This window comes from Pseudophryne corroboree, chromosome 3, assembly GCF_028390025.1.
Source record: "Pseudophryne corroboree isolate aPseCor3 chromosome 3, aPseCor3.hap2, whole genome shotgun sequence".
Taxonomy (NCBI): domain Eukaryota; kingdom Metazoa; phylum Chordata; class Amphibia; order Anura; family Myobatrachidae; genus Pseudophryne; species Pseudophryne corroboree.
Genome location: NC_086446.1, coordinates 601,173,562 through 601,193,615, shown reverse-complemented (window position 1 = coordinate 601,193,615; position 20,054 = coordinate 601,173,562). Strand labels below are relative to the sequence as shown.

At 47.4% G+C, this 20,054-nt stretch overlaps 1 protein-coding gene across 3 annotated transcripts in view; it reads right to left on the bottom strand.

Moving 5' to 3' along the window:
• LOC135056400 (WASH complex subunit 2A-like) overlaps positions 1–20,054 on the bottom strand; it is a 189,983-nt gene that overhangs the window by 39,142 nt on the left and 130,787 nt on the right. For all 3 annotated transcript variants that reach the window (XM_063961493.1, XM_063961495.1, XM_063961494.1), the window contains exon 21: positions 9,840–9,983. In XM_063961493.1, the coding sequence (XP_063817563.1) occupies positions 9,840–9,983 (144 nt within the window). The remainder of the gene's footprint in view (positions 1–9,839; positions 9,984–20,054) is intronic.

Genomic DNA, 20,054 nt, shown 5'->3' with positions numbered 1-20,054 from the left:
CCTCCCTGTAATGTGCTGTATGTAGTGTGTGCTCCCCCTCCCTGTACTGTATGTAGTGTGTGCTCCCTCCCTGTACTGTGCTGTATGTAGTGTGTGCTCCCTCCCTGTACTGTGCTGTATGTAGTGTGTGCTCCCCCTCCCTGTACTGTGCTGTATGTAGTGTGTGCTCCCCCTCCCTGTACTGTATGTAGTGTGTGCTCCCTCCCCGTACTGTGCTGTATGTAGTGTGTGCTCCCTCCCTGTACTGTGCTGTATGTAGTGTGTGTCCCCTCCCTGTACTGTGCTGTATGTAGTGTGTGCTCCCCCTCCCTGTACTATGCTGTATGTAGTGTGTGCTCCCCCTCCCTGTACTGTGCTGTATGTAGTGTGTGCTCCCCCTCCCTGTACTGTGCTGTATGTAGTGTGTGCTCCCTCCCTGTACTGTGCTGTATGTAGTGTGTGCTCCCTCTATGTACTATGCTGTATGTAGTGTGTGCTCCCTCCCTGTACTGTATGTAGTGTGCGCTCCCTCCCTGTAATGTGCTGTATGTAGTGTGTGCTCCCCCTCCCTGTACTGTGCTGTATGTAGTGTGTGCTCCCCCTCCCTGTACTGTGCTGTATGTAGTGTGTGCTCCCCCTCCCTGTACTGTGCTGTATGTAGTGTGTGCTCCCCCTCCCTGTACTGTGCTGTATGTAGTGTGTGCTCCCTCCCTGTACTGTGCTGTATGTAGTGTGTGCTCCCCCTCCCTTTACTGTGCTGTATGTAGTGTGTGCTCCCCCTCCCTGTACTGTATGTAGTGTGTGCTCCCTCCCTGTACTGTGCTGTATGTAGTGTGTGCTCCCCCTCCCTGTACTGTATGTAGTGTGTGCTCCCTCCCTGTACTGTGCTGTATGTAGTGTGTGCTCCCTCCCTGTACTGTGCTGTATGTAGTGTGTGCTCCCCCTCCCTGTACTGTGCTGTATGTAGTGTGTGCTCCCCCTCCCTGTACTGTATGTAGTGTGTGCTCCCTCCCCGTACTGTGCTGTATGTAGTGTGTGCTCCCTCCCTGTACTGTGTTGTATGTAGTGTGTGCTCCCCCTCCCTGTACTGTGCTGTATGTACTCCCTCCCTGTACTGTGCTGTATGTAGTGTGTGCTCCCTCCCTGTACTGTGCTGTATGTAGTGTGTGCTCCTTCCCTGTACTGTGCTGTATGTAGTGTGTGCTCCCTCCCTGTACTGTGCTGTATGTAGTGTGTGCTCCCCCTCCCTGTACTGTACTGTATGTAGTGTGAGCTCCCCCTCCCTGTACTGTGCTGTATGTAGTGTGTGCTCCCTCCCTGTTCTGTGCTGTATGTAGTGTGTGTGCTCCCTCCCTGTACTGTGCTAATATGTTGTGTGTGCTCCCCCTCCCTGTACTTTGAAACATATAAGGTTAAAACAAGGGGTTTGTAGAATGAAAAATCAATAAAATCAGAAGTAGATTAAAGGCATGACAGCAGTGTCGGTACACACTGAAAGTGGGCATATCAGCACTTGTATATTCAGATGTACATCAGGGAAGAGCATTGTAGCAGCATATGCATAAAGTCGCAGGTAAACAGCATAACGTAAAGCAAAGGAGGCCCCAATTGTGTCTATCTCAGAATCAGGATCTGAGTGACCACACCCTCTTGGCAGACCCATCCCCCTGAATAGGCTCCACCCCCATTATGGCTGCTTCCATAAATTTCCCGGGCTGGTGTTTGATCCCAATCCGCCCCTGGCTGTGTGTGTAAAGCACAGAGACTCACACTAGTCCATCTTGGTTCATCACAGTTGGTTGGGCAAATACTGTATGTGGGAGTATAGATGTATGCACAAGTATGCTGGAAAATAAGAGCAATCTCAAGAATGCATAGAAAATAATAATGTAAATTAACAAATGTATATAAGTCTATAGCTTCATAAGAAGCTTCCAGTCCTGCAGTGACTCATTCTGCCTGGATGGCTCTAGGCAAGTATTTCTCAAACTCTGTCCTCATGGAGCCCTAACTGTGGGGGAGATGTAAAAAGAGGTGACATTTACAACAAGCCTCGGCACGTGTGACAGCAGATAACGTAGAATAAATAATAGTTATGGTAGACTTACCGTTGATAACTATTTCTCCTAAGTCCACAGGATAACATTGGGATATGAGGTAGCGACAGCGGATTGGGACCAAATTATCAAAGCTTTTGGCCTTCCAGAATGCAATGGGCCCATCCCTATAACCCTGCCTCAGGCAACTCCGTTGTTTTCCAAAGCTCAAGGCAGGAGCATCATAGAGAGCAGAGACACTAGCCGGAACAGAAAGATCAGCTTGAGAATATGCTTCTGAAATCGTCATTCGAAGCCACCTCGCCAGTGTCTGCTTGTCAGCAGGCCATCGTCTCTTGTGAAATCCGTAGAGAACGAAGAGAGTGTCTGTTTTTCTGATGGCACTGGTACAATCCACGTAGATCCTTAAAGCACGGACTACGTCCAATGCTGCATCTTCCGCAGAAAGGTCTTGTCCCTGGAAGGCCGGGACTACAATTTCTTCGCAAAGGTGGAATTTAGACACCACCTTAGGAAGATACCCATATTTGGTTTAGAGAACCGCTCTATCTGGATTAAAAAAAATAAATAAATCAGAAAAGGAGGATGACATAACAATGCCCCTAAATCTGAACCTCTTCTAGCTGAAGCAATAGCGGGTAGAAAAACAACTTTAGCTGTCAACCATTTAAAATACACTCGTTGTAGTGGTTCAAATGGGGCAACTTGAAGGGCCTTTAGGACTAAACTTAAGTCGCAAGGCACTGTAGGAGGAACAAAAGGAGGTTGAATGTGCAGCATTCCCTGAAAAAAAGTGCGCACATCCTATAGATTAGCAATTTTCTTTTGGAACCACACAGTCAATGCTGACACTTGCACTCTCAAGGAAGCCACCCTTAGACCTTTGTCCATTCCTAAGTGAAGGAATGCTAGGACTCTTGAAACTCGGAAAGACCTAGGATCAAATTTCCAGTCACTGCACCACTGAATATAGGCTTGCTATATTCGGTGATAAATGCGAGCTGAGGGAGGTTTCCTTGCTATGAGCATTGCTTGAATTACCTGTTGTGAGAATCCTCTTGCTTTCAGGATGGAAGTCTTAAGAGCCACACCATCAAAGACAGTCGATCCAGGTGCTTGTGATAGCAAGGAACCCGAGACAGTAGATTTGGACATTGAGGGAGTAGTAATGGAGCATCCATCGGCAACCTCTGCAGATCTGTGTACCATTGTCTTCTGGGCCAAGCCGGAGCTCTTAGTATCATGGCACCCCTTCCTTATTTTGCCTTTCGCATCACCCTGGGTAACAGGGCAATTGGTGGAAACACACAGGCCAAACGAAAGTCCCATCTCACTGACAGGGCATCCACAAAGATCGCTTTGGGATCCTTTATTCTTGACCCGTATGTGGGCTATTTATTTTTCTGACTGGACACCATGAGATCTATCTCCGGTAACCCCCACTTGTCTATCAGAATTTGGAAGACCTCGGGGTGTAAATCCCATTTGTGTGCATGAATGGCGTGTTGACTGAGAAAATCCGCTTCCCAATTTAGGACTCCCAGAATGAACACTGCGGACAAGGCTGGATGATGAAGTTTTCCCCACTTTAATGTGTGAGTTACTTCCTTCATTGCGTTTTGGCTTCTAGTCCCTCCCTGATGGTTGAGGTGCGCTACTGCCGTTGCATTGTCCGAGCGGATTTGGACTGGTTTCCCCTGAAGGATGTCCTTTGCCTGAATAAGTGCCATATATATGGCCTGAAGCTCCAAAATATTTATTAGCAGGCAACTCTCTTTCTTGGTCCACTGACCCTGGAAGCAACGCCTTCTTGACACCGCTCCCCAGCCCTGAAGGCTGGCATCTGTTGCCAGAATTTCCCAATCTGATATCCAAATGGGTCTTCCTTTGTCCAGATGGGATGTCTGACCTCCTTACTTCCAGATGAAGGACCATAGTCTGTGTTTTTATTGTCTGATGAAAACTTTTTTTATTTGGAAAAGATCAGACGTTGCAGAGGCCTCGAGTGGAACGGAACATACTTCACCATGTCGACACCATCAACCCCATCACACGCATTGCTGCGTGAATGGATACCTTTTGACTGCGTAGCAGCTCCTTAATCCTTGACTGAATTTTGGATGTTTTGTTCAGAAATAAAATTACTCTCTGAAGACTCGAATCCAACACAGCCCTCAAGTGTGTCATCCGTTGTGACGGAACCAGAGATGACTTTGCTCAATTTATGAGACAACCATGGGGGTCATTCTGACCTGATAGCTTGCTGCAGTTCTTCACAGCGCAGCCATCAGGTCAGAACCGCGCATGAGCCGGCACCGCAGTGCGCTGGCGCATGGCTGACAGCCAACGGCTGTCGTTGCCTAGCGATCGCCTCTGCCTGATTGACAAACCGAGGCGGTCGCTCGGCGAGAGGGGGCGGCATGGCGGCATTTGGCCGCCATTTTGTGGGCGTGGTTCGGCCAATGCAGGCATGGCCGGACCGTGCAGGGGGCAGGCCGCAGCGAATGCGTGACGTCACACGCAGCCGCTGCGACAGGTAACTCCCGGCCAGCCGCAGGAGCTGCACTGGCTGGGAGTTAATCTTCAAGTACAAAAGCATCGCTGCTGTGAGATGCTTTTGTACTTGTGCGGAGGGGCTGGCCTGACATGCGGGGCAGACTAGCCATGTGCTGGGCGTCCCCTCGCATGTCAGTGTAAGTGATCGTAGCTGTGCTAAATTTAGCACAGCTACGATCAGGTCGGAATGACCCCCCATGTCTCTGCAAACTAGCTATTGTCTGCCACAGATGACACTGAAGCAATTCCTGAGATTGTGCCAGGATTAATAAATCAGCGAGATGCCTTTACCACCATAATTTTGGTGAACACTCTGGAAGCTGTGGCCAGTCCAAATGATAGGGCCTGAAACTGAAAATGTTGCTAGAGGATAGCAAACCGGAGATAGCGCTGATGGGACAGTGCTATAGGAACATGAAGGTAAGCATCCTGGATATCCAGGGATACCATAAAATCCTCCAGCTCCATGGCCAAAATAATGGAACGTAAAGTCTCTATATGAAACCGAGGCACCCAAATGTACTTGTTCAGCATTTTGAGAGTGAGTATGGGCCGGGACGACCCATTTGGCTTCTGGACTAGAAACAGGTTGGAATAAAAACCTTGTCCTCGTTGTGCAGGAGGAACTGGGATTATCAGTCCTGACTGAAGCACCTTCTGAACTGCCTCTTGCAAAGCCCTGGCCTTCGTTTACACTGAAGATGGGCTGGTACAAAAAAACCTTTGAGGAGAGTGTTTCTTGAAAGCAAACACATCACCGTGAGAAACCGCTTCTTGCACTTAGGCATCTGTGGTAGACTGCTGCCATATCTATGCAAACTGAAAAAGTTGGCTTCCCACCCTGGGGTCCCCCAAGTGGAGGCCCGCACCATCAGGCCAATAGTTTAAATTGTGATTTGGAAGCCAGCCCTCTGGTAGCCTAATGCTTTTTAGTCTTACCAGACTTGTCAGATTGAGACTGTTTGTCATAAGCCTTTCATTTTGCTTTTCCTGGAGTCCGAAAAGGCAGAAGAGCTAGGCTTGGATTTATGTGTGTAAGGGAACTTCACTTTCGTGGAGTCTGCTTCTGATTTCAAAATACTGTTCAATTCTTTACCAAAAAGAATATCTCCAGTAAGAGGCAAAGACTCCAGAACATTCTTAGATTCTGAGCTTTCCATGTACGTAGTCAAACTGCTCTGCGAGCTGCTACTGCTGAGGCTGATGCTTGAGAGGCAATTGTACCCATATCTGACCCAGGAAACTCAGTCCTAACTGTTTTGGGACGTTTAAACACAGGTGCCTTAGATTTTAACAAAGGCTCTGCTGCCTCCTCTAAGGATAGAATGGCTTTCATAGCACTAATTAGCTCAGGAATGTCCACTGAGCTGAAGCCTTCCTCCTTGTCTCTGTATGCAGACCCGGAGTACGATGAGTCCTCATCCTCTGACGAGTCCTCATCTGAAACATGTGTAGACTGTGAAGATGTTGTTTCATGTCTATGTGATTTACTTACCACCGGCCTTTCAGCCTGTTTCTGTTGAGAGGCTGCCGATTCCTGTCCTGGATGTGATGACTCCCAGGTGGAATGCTGCATGTAAGGGTTAGCAGGGTAATCTATTCCTGGTACAGGAGCTGGCATTATCAGCTCAGCTATACTGGATAATGTCTGTGCAAAAGTAGCCCATGGGGGTTCAACCTGAATCTGTGCCTGCCTCGGATTATTCAAGAGGCTTTGGGGAAAGCTAAAACAATTTGCACATAATCCATTTTGAACCAGATCCTGAGAGGTTAACCCAGCTTTGCAAGACAGACATGACATGAGTGTTGGTGCTGCTGTGGAGAGTGTATCCTCCTCACCCTTGCCTCTCTTAGACATGATAAATAAATCACACACCTTTACAGTGTTAACTACACAAATTGTGACTGCAATCACTTTAGAATTTGTTAAAGTGACATACAATCAGATCCCTCCCTGTTTTGCACTAGCATTGAGGATCGAAATACACAGAAACTGACAGATACTACAGATACAGTATGAAGGAGAAGCATATTACTGCATTACCTTATATAGGAGTTTAAACGTATTCAGCCGCACAGTAAAACAGTAGCAATAGTTTACAGATTCATATACATCAGGCACTTATCCAACTATTCGTACTAAAAGTAGATAGAGACTTAGGATCTAATTCAGAGTTGATCATAGCAGCAAATTTGTTAGCAGCTGGGCAAAACCATGCGCACAATGGGGGGGGGGGGGGGGGGGGGAGTTATAACATGTGCAGAGAGAGTTAGATTTGGGTGGGGTGTGTTCAAACTGAAATCTAAACTGCAGTGTAAAAATCAAGCAGCCAGTATTTACCCTGCACAGAAGCAAAATAACCCACCCAAATCAAATTCTCTCTGCAAATGTTATTTCTGCCACACCTGCAGTGCACATGGTTTTGCGCAACTGCTACCAAATTTGCTGCTGCGATCAACTCTGAATTACCCCCTTACTGCTGTATCACCTGGCTCAGGATACAGGTAGACTTCAATCAATATGTTAGTGAACGCTGAGTGGATCCAGATGCTATTAGTGTACACAATCGCCCCGTGAACCTACAGTGAACACAGATGCCCAAGTGAACATCAACACACCAGTCATACAGCTGCCTATGCTGCGACTGGGTCCTATTAGATACGCAACGACCCAGACGGAAGCGGAACTTCTGTTCATGGCGGGAAACTCGAAGGAAACTGGTCATGAACCGGGGTTAGGGGTGACCAAGGGAGCGTCTAACTCTCCACTGCTGACATCAACCCTAGGGATCGAGGCCTCATACTACCACTGGAGCCTATGATCCCTGAGGCCTAGCGCTGGTGCACCCGAGTTGGCAGCTGCGTCAGCAACTGTTCGGTAGTCTCCATCCCGAAACAGTGCAGCTGTGTCTTGCATTTTCCCTACTATGCAGAACCCATGCACTACCTTCTCCCCATGCTCCGGCCACAGCCTGGTAACATCTGCTGGACTTGCTAGTACATCCTACACAGACGCCCGCTGAAACAGCACTGGACACGTGGGTAAGCGTTGTCGCGAACCGGTGGGGAGTTGATGGAGCGACTCTAAGGTACGTATAAGAAGCTTTTTAGAAAGATAGCGTTAAAAAAATATAGTAAGACTATAAGAATAAAATAAAAAAGCGTAGGCTGCTAAAAACCAGCACCCCATTGTCCATGGTCCAGCTCCTGCCGCACCAAACAAAAACCTGAATTGCCGGAGCCAGGAGGCGGGGATATAGGGACGGGCCCGTTGCATTCTGGCCGAAAGCTTTGATCGTTTGGTGCCAATCTGCTGTCAATACCTCATATCCCAATGTTATCCTGTGGATAACCTGTGGACCCTTCAGGAGAAAAATTACTTATCTACTAACATCTAATGATTTTGCTGTCACCATACTACTGTAAGGTGCCGGAAAATCATTCAAATGTATTAAGCTTTAAGCAAACCTTGCTGCTTATCGTTTTTTCACACAAGCTTACGTGCGGCGGCTGCTGGGGGTCTGGGCTGCACACAGGAGATCTCACAATGGGGGTAATTCCAAGTTGATCGCAGCAGGAATTTGGTTAGCAGTTGGGCAAAACCATGTGCACTGCAGGGGAGGCAGATTTAACATGTGCAGAGAGAGTTAGATTTGGGTGTGGTGTGTTCAATCTGCAATCTAAATTGCAGTGTAAAAATAAAGCAGCCAGTATTTACCCTGCACAGAAACAAAATAACCCACCCAAATCTAACTCTCTCTGCACATGTTATATCTGCCCCCCCTGCAGTGCACATGGTTTTGTCCAATTGCTAAAAAATTTCCTGCTGCGATCAACTTGGAATTACCCCCAATGGTTGTTTTTACCCTCCCTCCCCCACAGCGACAGTTGAGATATTGATGCATCTGGTCGGTATTGCTTTCTGCTTCTCCTTGGTAAGAAGCAAAGCAAGAATAGCTACAGCAGCACGATAAGGATAAGTGCCGCTATAATACATCTACCCCAGTGTATGTTTATAGTATCCCCAGAAATAATTTGTATCAACTGCAGATCTATTGTGTTGGTTAATTAACACACCTGTACTCCAGTTAGCTGATCTGGAAAACATGCACTGCTAGGGTACTATGAGGACTGAATTAAAAAAAAAAACACTTGTGAATGTAGTGGTGCTTGAGACTTAAGATGTGAGCAACTCATCAGGGACTGGCCTCTATTCTATTTGTTATCATCACTTCTGTACAATGGGAACATTTACATCCAACTTTGTTAGCACAAGTTTGTTAATTTCATAAACGGACGGCTTGTGGAAAACGGATATGGCTTAGTACTAGGTAGCTATTTATGAATAAAACTGTACCCACTTTATAGAATTACACAAAAGGAAATCTTAACGCCACCCAACTTTCATATGCTGTGCTGTTCCCACAGATATGGCAATATCTGTAATTCAAAAGCCCTAGCCTAGTAGCGCAATAACAGCTTGTGTATGTATAAGATGGCCAAACTTACAGAGGAGCAACAGCTTGCACCATCAGAAGGGAGCAGCTTTGCGCTCCTAACGGTGTGCCCAAAGAAGGTTCCCCTAGGGGTGTGGACAAAAAGGGTGCCCCTAGCGATGCGTGGAATGAAGGAGCCCCTAGCGGTGCGCGGAGTGAGGGAGCCCCTAGCGGTGCGCAGAGTGAACGTGATCCTAGTGAAGTACGTACTTGTTTAGCAGTTCAATAATTAGATTATTGTAAGACGTTAAGCTACAGATGGTGAAGAGGGAGCATTTTCAGGGGTGTTCACTGCCATGGCTGGCCAATGACAGGGAATTCACATGCAAAGTGCACTGCTTAAAATAATAAAAACAAATAATGAACTTCGATTACAGTTGCAGTTACACATTATTTTAATGTAAAGCTATAGTAGAAAAGCTTTAGTAACAAGCTCATTCCCCATCCAGAGAACTGCAAGCTGCTTCATATAGCCACTTTTGTAATAAGGAATTGGTGAATCAGTTTAATATTGAGGTGGAAGAAAACTGTAAAAGGGCCAGCTACAAGCCTCAGTCTCTCAACCACATCTGGTGAATGGTGCTCACCGATTCTCCATGCTTATTTTCGTCCAGATCTCTCATGAAAAAGCAGGAACTCATGGAGACACAGAGCTTTGGCTAGGGGAAAGGGCACATTCGTAAACTCTTCCACATGTGGTAGCGCAGCTGTAATTACCAGTATGTTTTGGCCAGTAGTGTTTGTACTTTACCGTATTTTCTTTTTTCGGTACAGATGGCCGTTTATCCTGTGAGGTATGGACTGGTGCTTTACTTTCAGGCTTTTCATCTCTATCATCAAACAAGGACACCTTTTCGTTTTCTACTTTTGCAGGAACTGATGTACTTGACGGATTCTGTTGTAAGAAATAAACATTCTATATTGAGCACATCTGCCATGTTTAAAATAGGATTTTAATACCTACCGGTAAATCCTTTTCTCGTAGTCCATAAGGGATATTGGGGAATCTAGCACGATAGGGTATAGACAGGGTCCAAAGGAGCCAGTGCACTTAAAAATGTCTTCAACTGGATGTGCTGGCTCCTCCCTCTATGCCCCCTCCCACAGGCAGTTTATATATATATATATATATATATATATATATATATATATATATATATATATATATATATATATATATATAGGAAAATGGGGATGGGGGCACCAGCGACCAACGGTGTCAAAAATAAATCTAAAAATATTTAAAAAGAAGTGGCTGGATACGTTTTTAAGATTAAAAATTAAAATTACATTTATTTATAATGAGAGTTAGGATATCAAATAAAAATGGCATAAAAAGAGAACTGGAGGAATTAAAAAAAAAAAAAAAAAAAAAAAAAGGTACATAAAATAATGACAATAAAAAACATAAAAAATACCGAGTGTCAAAATCTAGTACAATAAAAGAATGGTGCTTATCTTTAAAAATGGAGGGTCGGTTAGAGGTACACCCAACGCGTTTCGTCCGTTCAGACTTCTTCAAGGGAAGAAAATTTTTAATCTTAAAAACGTATCCAGCCACTTCTTTTTAAATATTTTTAGATTTATTTTTGACACCGTTGGTCGCTGGTGCCCCCATCCCCATTTTCCTATCCATAAATCTAAGGCAGCTTATCACTGCCTGAATTTTACTTGGGGGATAGCAGACACCTTAAATATTCTAAGGAGTGTCCACAATTGTTCACATATTTTTATTCACCTGTATTCGCATACACCTGTGGCGCCATACTACCACTACTCCATATATATATATATATATATATATATATATATATATATATATATATATATATATATATATATATATATATATATATACGTGCCCGAAGGAGAAAGGATATATATGAGAGAAGGAACAGGACAACAAAAGGTGGTGAGATTTACATACCAGCACACCACTAACCTAAAACAACCAGCAACGGATGGTAACAACAGCAGCAGCAGCAGCTGAACAGATAAACACATAAAAGAGAACCTGCAGAAAAGTCAACGCATTGAGGCGGGCGACCAATATCCCTTATGGATGAGAAAAGGATTTACCGGTAGGTATTAAAATCCTATTTTCTCTAGCATCCATAAGGGATATTGAGGAATCTAGTACGATGGGGACGTCCCACAGCTTCCAGAACGGGCGGCAACATGCGGAGACTGCTGCAGCACCGCCTGCCCAATTTGAGTATCCTCTTTGGCCAGGGTATCAAATTTGTAGAACTTCACAAAGGTGTTCTGCCCAGACCAGGTAGCAGCTTGGCATAGATGCAAGGCCGAGACTCCACGAGCAGCCGCCCAGGAAGAGCCCACCGATCTTGTAGAATGGGCCTTGAGAGACTTGGGAATCGGTAAGGCTGCCGACACATAGGCCTGTTGGATAGTAAGCCTAATCCAACGAGCAATGGACTGCTTTGAAGCAGGAGAACCCTTTTTCTGCGCTAATTCAGACCTGATCGTAGCCCTGCAAAATTACGATCAGGCACACTGACATGCGGGGGGACGCCCAGCACAGGGCTAGTCCGCTCCGTATGTCAGGCCCGCCCCACTCTGCAGAAGTACAAAAGCATTGCACAGCGGCGATGCTTTTGCACTTCAGGAGTAACTCCCGGCCAGCGCAGCTTTTGCGTGCTGGCCGGGAGCCACTCATCGCTGCCCAGGTCGCAGCGACTGCATATGATGTCAAAACGCCAAATGCCGCCCCCTCCTGCCTCTGTCAATCAGGCAGAGGCGATCGATAGGCAATGGCAGCCGTCAGCCATGGGCCGGAGCACTGCGGTGACGGCGCATGCACCTTTCTGACCTGATCGCTGTGCTGTGATGAAAGACACCCCCCCCCCTACAAAGTACGGACTTTTACATGATAAGGCCCTCAATTCTGAGACACGTCGAGCAGAAGCCAGGGCCAGCAACATCACCGTCTTCCACGTGAAGTGCTTGTCTTGTACCGTAATCGGAGGTTCAAACCAGGAGGACTGTAGAAACGTCAACACAACATCCAAATGCCAGGGTGCCGTAGGCGGCACAAAAGGTGGTTGTATGTGAAGCACCCCTTGCAAGAAGGTCTGAACTTCCGGCAACACTGCCAATTTCTTCTGGAAGTAAATGAAGAAGGCTGAAATCTGGACCTTAATAGAACCCAGACGCAAGCCCTTATCCACACCAGCCTGCAGGAAACGTATTAAACGTTCCAAGTGAAACACTGCAGGCGGATATGTGCGTTCCTCGCTCCAAGAGACATATCTCCTCCAGATATGATAGTGTTTTGACGTCACAGGTTTCCTGGCTTGAACCATGGTAGCAATAACTTTTTTGGGAAGGCCTTTATGAGCTAGGATGTTCCGCTCAACCTCCATGCCGTCAAATGAAGTCGCCGTAAGTCCGGGTAGACGAACGGTCCTTGTTGAAGAAGATCGCTTCTTAGAGGTTGTAGAGGTATGTAGCCAAGGGTCTTCGACGGACATGTCCAGAAGATCCGCGTACCACGCCCTCCAAGGCCAATCCGGGGCAATCAGAATTGCCTGGACTCCCCGATTTCTGATTCGCTTGAGCACCCTTGGGAGCAACGGAAATGGAGGAAACAGGCAGACCAGACGCCAAGGCAACGTCAGTGCATCTTCTGTCCTCGTCTGAGGGTCCCTGGTCCGTGGGCAATACCAGGGAAGTTTCTTGTTGAGACAAGAAGCCATCATGTCTATTTGTGGGCAACCCCACCGGTCGATGATCTGCTGGAACACCAGAGGGTGAAGTCCCCACTTCCCCGGGTGGGGATCGTGACGACTCAGGAAGTCCGCCTCCCAGTTGTCCATACCCGGTATGAAGATTGCATACATTGCTCTTGCATTTCTTTCCACAAGAGAAGTATCTGACACCTCTTGCATGCAGCCTCTGCTTTTTGTCCCTCCTTGACGATTAATATACGCCACTGCCATGGCGTTGTCCGACTGTACCTGGATCGCCTGATCCATGAGCAGAGGAGAGGCCTGAAGCAGAGCATTGTAGATAGCCCGAAGTTCCAGAATGTTGATCGGAAGGAGGGCTTCATGGGCTGACCACCTGCCCTGGAAATGCGCCCCTGGGTGACAGCTCTCCATCCCTGTAGACTTGCATCCGTCGCGAGGAGGGTCCAATCCTGAAACTCCTGCCTTCCAGGTGATTGGAGGACTGTAGCCACCACAGGAGGGAAATCCTGGCTTGAGGTGACAGCCGAATCATCCGATGCATCTGCAGATGTGATTCGGACCACTTGCTCAGGATATCCAACTGAAATGTTCTGGCATGGAACCTCCCATACTGGATCGCTTCGTATGAGGCGACCATCTTTCCCAACAATCTTATGCAAAGATGGATGGACACTCAAGAAGGTCGGAGCACCATGAGGACCATTTCCTGAAGTGTTTTTGCCTTGTCCTCTGGTAGAAACACCTTCTGGACCACAGTATCCAGCAACATTCCCTGGAACAGGAGCCTCTGGGTTGGCTCCAGGTGGGACTTCTGTAAGTTGAGGATCCACCCATGGTCTGCCAGAAGATGGATGGTGCGGTTGATATGGAGCAACAAAAGCTCCCTGGATCTTGCCTTTATCAGAAGATCGTCCAGATAAGGGACCACATTGACCCCCTGGACCCGGAGTTGAAGTATCATCTCCGCCATCACCTTCGTGAATACCCTCCGGGATGTTAACAGGCCGAAGGGCAGAGCCTTGGAAATGATCGTCCAGCAGGGCAAACTGATACGCCTGATGAAGCGACCAAATCGGAATATGGAAATAGGCGTCCTTGATATCCAAGGAGACCATAAATTCCTGTTATTCCAGGCCCGCAGTCACTGCTTGCAGAGATTCCATTTTTAACTTGAACACCCTCATATAAGTATTCAAGGATTTCAGAATCAAAATGGGCCTGACCGAACTGTCCGGTTTTGGCCCACAAACAGGTTTGAGTAAATCCCCTTGCCGAGTTGCAGTAGTGGTATTGGAACAATGACTTGGGACTGGACCAACTTTCGGATAGCCCATTGCAACGTAACTTGCATATCCTCCAAAGCTGGGGGAGAGAGCACTGTCTAACTCCAGCTTGTAGATCTGAGAAACGAGCTCTCTGACCCAGGTATCCTGGCATGAAGTCTCCCAGATGCGGCTGAAGTGACGCAGTCGAGCTCCCACCTCGGGATCCCCTTGGGGTGGGTAGGCAACGTCATGCTGAGGGCTTTGTGGAAGCAGAACCGGTGGGGACTGTTCCTGAGAACTGGTGTTTGCAGGTTTTCTGGACTTCCCTCTGGTGCCTCTAGCTGCATTGGAGGCACCTCTGGCCTTCGACTGAAATCTGTGGAGAAACGTGGATTTTTCAGCCGTAACTTTGGAAATCCAGGTATACAATTCAACCCCAAAAAGCTATTTCCCCGAAAAGGGGAGGGATTCCACACAACGTTTGTATTCCGCGTCTGCAATCCACCGACGCAACCACAAGGCCCTGCGTGCTGACACCGCCATGGCAGAAGTCCGAGCATTAATGTTCCCCATCTTCTTGAGGGAATCACAGAGGACAAGGGTGCTTCAGGAGGGTTACCATAGTAACTAAGGGGGTCATTCCGAGTTGTTCGCTCGTTATTTTTTTCTCGCAACAGAGCGAATAGTCGCTAATGCGCATGCGCAATGTCCGCAGTGCGACTGCGCCAAGTAAATTTGCTATGCAGTTTGGTATTTTACTCACGGCATCACAAGGTTTTTTCTTCGTTCTGGTGATCGTAATGTGATTGACAGGAAGTGGGTGTTTCTGGGCGGAAACTGGTCGTTTTATGGGAGTGTGTGTAAAAACGCTACCGTTTCTGGGCGAACGCTGGGTGTGTTTGTAACGTCAAACCAGGAACGAAACTGACGGAACTGATCGCAGATGCCGAGTAAGTGTGGAGCTACTCAGCAACTGCTAAGAAGTGTCTATTCGCAATTCTGCTAATCTTTCGTTCGCAATTTTGATAAGCTAAGATTCACTGCCAGTAGGCGGCGGCTTAGCGTGTGCAAAGCTGCTAAAAGCAGCTTGCGAGCGAACAACTCGGAATGACCCCCTAAGGGCATATCCCCCGAGAGGCCCCCCTGAATTTGAGTGGCCCAAGAATGAATAGCATGGATCATCCAGCAACCCGCAATGACCGGTCTTTGTGATATACCAGCTGCCGTGTATATAGATTTTAGGGTAGTCTCTATCTTCCTATTCCCAGGATACTTCATGGTAAAGCAGTCCGGGGTGGGCAGCACCGTCTTTTTAGACAGGCGACAGACTGAGACATCCACCCCAGGGGGTTCCTCCCAACATTTTCTACCTTCAGAAGCAAATGGGAAAGTGCGCAAAAACTTTTTGGACATCTGGAATTTTTTGTCTGGATTTTTCCAGGCCTGTTTGAATAAATCATCTAACTCTGTAGAATCGGGGAAAGTGACATTAGGCTTGTTTTGTACAAAGAAAAATGACTACTGTGACGCAGCGTCCTCTAGAGGGAGCTTTAACACATACCTTATAGACAACATGAGGGGTTCAATACCCTGAGCAGCATCGGGATCCCCACTAACGGGATCCAGGTCATCCCCATCATCCTGTATATCATCTGTATCAGAGAGCAGAGCAGGTCACCCACGCTTCTGAGGACCTGCATGAGAGGGGGGGGGGGCTGTACATCTGCCCTAGCAGCTAAATCTGCAACAGCTTGTTGTAGTAGCTGAGATTTCTGCACATTAGCCGTGAGTTGGGATGACATATCAGACATCATAGTCTTATGAGACCCTAACCAGTGGGGCTCTGGACCCTCTCCCCCAGCCCCTTCACCAATTTGTGAAGATTGGCTGCATTGTTCACAGGAAAAAGAGTCAGATAATGGAGAGACTCTATTGTGACATACACTGCACGGCTTGTGTTTACCCATATTTCACAGTAAGCACAATAACATATACATAGACAGTTATAATGCAAGCCTGCCCTACTGTATGTGAGAGGAGAGAGAGAGAGAGAGAGAGAGAGAGAGAGAGAGAGAGAGAGAGAAAGAGAGAGAGAGAGAGAGAGAGAGAGAGAGAGAGAGAGAGAGAGAGAGAGAGAGAGAGAGAGAGAGAGAGAGAGAGAGAGAGAGAGAGAGAGAGAGAGAGAGAGAGAGAGAGAGGACACCAGCACACCCTGAGCTGTACAGCTCCAGTGAGGCTGTCAGCTCCCTAAAACACAGTAAACACTAACAACTGTAGTCCTAAATAGGGTCAGGATAGTGTACCCAAGCGGCTCTCCCCCTTTGCTACACCCTGTACAAGATATCCAGCGTGGCTGAGGAGTCAGGAAGCACTGTGTGTGCTGTATATGGCTGCAGTAAGCAGCGGAAGGCGCCAAAACCCCTCAGGTCCCGCTCTGAGGTAGATCTGCCCCCTCCAATGGCGCCGGAGTTCCATACATATTTTATACTGGCAAAAGTCTCCTTTTAAGCTTAAAACATCACACAAATGCTAGTCAAGCCCTTTTGTGCCAGTTCTACACAGGGATCTTAGCGGGACCCCCCGGGAGGGTCACGTACGACGCGCCCGTTGTCAGCCGCACTAGCGGGGCCCCCCGGTTTGTACTCACCACCGATGTCACCTTCAGGAAGTGTTAGAGGTGTGCGGCGTGCTGCGGCTGTGACAGCCAAGGCGCAGTGCCCCGCTGAACAACAACAGTGGTCCTGCAGCAGGGAAACGGCTCTGCACCTCGTAAGGCCGGTGATCATCCCCTCCCCTAACTCCCACAGTGCAGGTATGCTGTTGCCCAGACAGCATACTGAAAATATTAAAAGTTTAAAAGAAAATGAAGAAAACTCTCTGGAGCTGCAGAGTGTGCATCCTCTCCTGAGGGAACTTTTTTCTAAACTGCCTGTGGGAGGGGGCATAGAGGGGAGGAGCCAGCACACCCAGTTGAAGAAATTTAAAGAGCACCGGCTCCTTTGGACCCCATCTATACCGTATCGCAGGGCTGCCAAACCGGTCCTCGAGATCTACCAACAGTTCATGTTTTTCAGGCCTCCTGGAGATCTATAGAATTGTCAGTTAGGAATGAATGCAGCCATCTTAAATTAGTATTAACTACACATGTGCATCAGCTAGGTTGTCTGGAAAATGTGAACTGTTGGTAGGTCTCGAGGACTGGTTTGGCCAGCCCTGCCCTATCGTACTAGATTCCCCAATATCCTTTATGGATACTAGAGAAAACTAAAGTAAAATTGGACACAATGGGGGTAATTCCAAGTTGATCGCAGCAGGAATTTTGTTAGCAGTTGGGCAAAACCATGTGCACTGCAGGGGAGGCAGATATAACATGTGCAGAGAGAGTTAGATTTGGGTGTGGTGGGTTCAATCTGCAATCTAATTTGCAGTGTAAAAAATAGGATTTTGGTACTTACCAGGTAAATCCTTTTCTTTGAATCCATAGGGGGCACTGGAGTACTCTTGGGATGTGGACGGCTTCCGTAGAAAACAGGGCACTGAATATTTAAATTTAGAACACTCCACCCCTCCATATCCCAGAGTACCTCAGTGTTTTTTACTGAGCCGAACAGGAGCTATAGAGAGAGGTTGACAATGGAGTATTACATATAACATAACGGACAACAACGAAGTTGACACATAACGTTACTGACAACTAAACAGTTGACACCATAACCAGCACTTGATAATTTGAACCAGTCGGTGAGAGTGTGTTACCATAAGATCCCCTGAACTTACCACAAACCAGGTAAAACTGCTCTGGGTGGGCATCCACTGCCCCCTATGGATTCAAAGAAAAGGATTTACCTGGTAAGTACCAAAATCCTATTTTCTTTTTCATCCACTAGGGGTCACTGGAGTACTCTTGGGACGTACCAAAGCTTCCCCCCTGGACGGGAGAGCTGTTTGGCACCTGTAACACTAGGCGGCCAAAGCTAGATGCTGATGCCGCAAACGTATCAAACTTGTAAAAGCGCACAAACGTGTGCACTGAAGACCATGTAGCCGCACGGCAAAGCTGCGTCGTAGAAGCTCCACGACCAGCTGCCCATGAAGTTCCCACAGAACGTGTGGAATGAGCTGTTACTGATGTAGGTGGCTGTAACCTAGCATGAAGGTAAGCCTGACGTATGGTCAGTTTTATCCATCTGGATAAGGTCTGCTTAGACGCTGGCCAACCCATCTTGGCAGCAACATAGAGAACAAACAACGTATCCGTCTTACAAACTGTAGACGTTCGGGATACATAAACGCGTAAAGCGCGTACCACATCCAGAGTTCCACAATGTGCTGTCAACACAGGAACTACTATTGGTTGATTGATGTGAAAAGATGACACTACCTTTGGTAAGAAAGCGGGATTCGTCCGAAGTTCCGCTCTGTCATCATGAAACACCAAATACGGTGGCTTGCATGACAAGGCACCCAAATCTGAAACACGCCTTGCCGAAGCTAAGGCTAGAAGAAAAATTGTTTTCCAAGTGAGAAACTTTATATCCACTTGCTGTAAGGGTTCAAAATATGAAGACTGTAAGAAATCTAAAACCAGATTCAAGTCCCATGGCGCTGTAGGTGGAATGAATGGAGGCTGTACTCCGAGGACACCTTGCAGAAAGGTGTGTATAGACGGCAATAGAGCTAATCTTCTTTGAAAGTAAATTGACAAAGCAGATACCTGCACCTTTAGTGTAGATAAACGCAGTCCTCCATCTAACCCCGTTTGTAGAAATAACAAAAGACGGGATAACTTGAAAGATGATGTCGGAAACTTTCGAGTTTCACACCAACCTATATAGGCACGCCAAATTCTGTAATAATGAGCTGCCGTAACTGGCTTCCTAGCACGTAACATGGTTGGTATAACAGATTCCGGAATGCCCTCTCTTCTTAAGAGGGCGGTCTCAACAGCCACCCCGTCAAACGCAGCCGCGCTAAATCGGGGTAAAGGAACGGACCCTGTTGTAACAAGTCCGGACGTAGAGGGAGCGGCCAAGGATCGTCTGCGAGTAGTCCGTGGAGATCCAAGAACCAAGCTCTTCGAGGTCAATGAGGTGCCACTAGTATGACTGTGACAGACTCTCTTTTGATCCGTTTTAGCACCAGAGGGAGCAGCGGAAACGGTGGAAACAGATACACTAGGCTGTATGGCCACGCGATTGTGAGAGCATCCACCGCCACTGCCTTTGGATCTCTCGTTCTGGACACATACTGGAGTGGTTGGTGATCGTGGCGAGACGCCACCTGAGGGTAACCCCACCGCTGAACCAACATGTGAAACACCTCTGGATTTAATGCCCATTCTCCTGGATGAAAATCCCGACGGCTGAGATAATCCACCTCCCAGTTGTCCACTCCCGGAATGAACACTGCCGACAATATCACCTGGTGGTATTCTGCCCAATTGAGGATTCGAGCTACTTCCCGCATTGCCATGCGGCTTCTCGTTCCTTCTTGTTTGTTGATGTATGCGACTGCCGTTGCGTTGTCTGACTGCACTTGGACAGTCTGAGAGCGAAGCATGTGTACTGCTTGTCGTAGTGCATTGTAAATTGCGCGGAGTTCCAGGACATTTATAGACAGCAATCTTTCGTGATCCGCCCAGAGACCCTGGAGTTGACAATTTTGAACTACAACTCCCAACCTCTGAGACTCGCATCCGTCGTTAGAATTATCCAATTCCAGCCGCTGAATAGTTTCCCTGCGGTTAAATTGTGTTCCTTGAGCCACCAGAGTAGAGACACCCTTTCCCTTGGCGACAACCTCACCCTGTGGTGAATCTGCAGATGCGAGCCCGACCACTGTGCGAGCACATCCAGTTAAAAAGGAAATGAGTGAAATCTTCTGAACTGAATCGCTTCGAAAGCCGCCATCATTGTTCCTAAGAGGCGAATGCACAAATGTACCGAGACTGTGCGTGGCTTGAGCACTAATTGTACTAGATGGCGAATAATC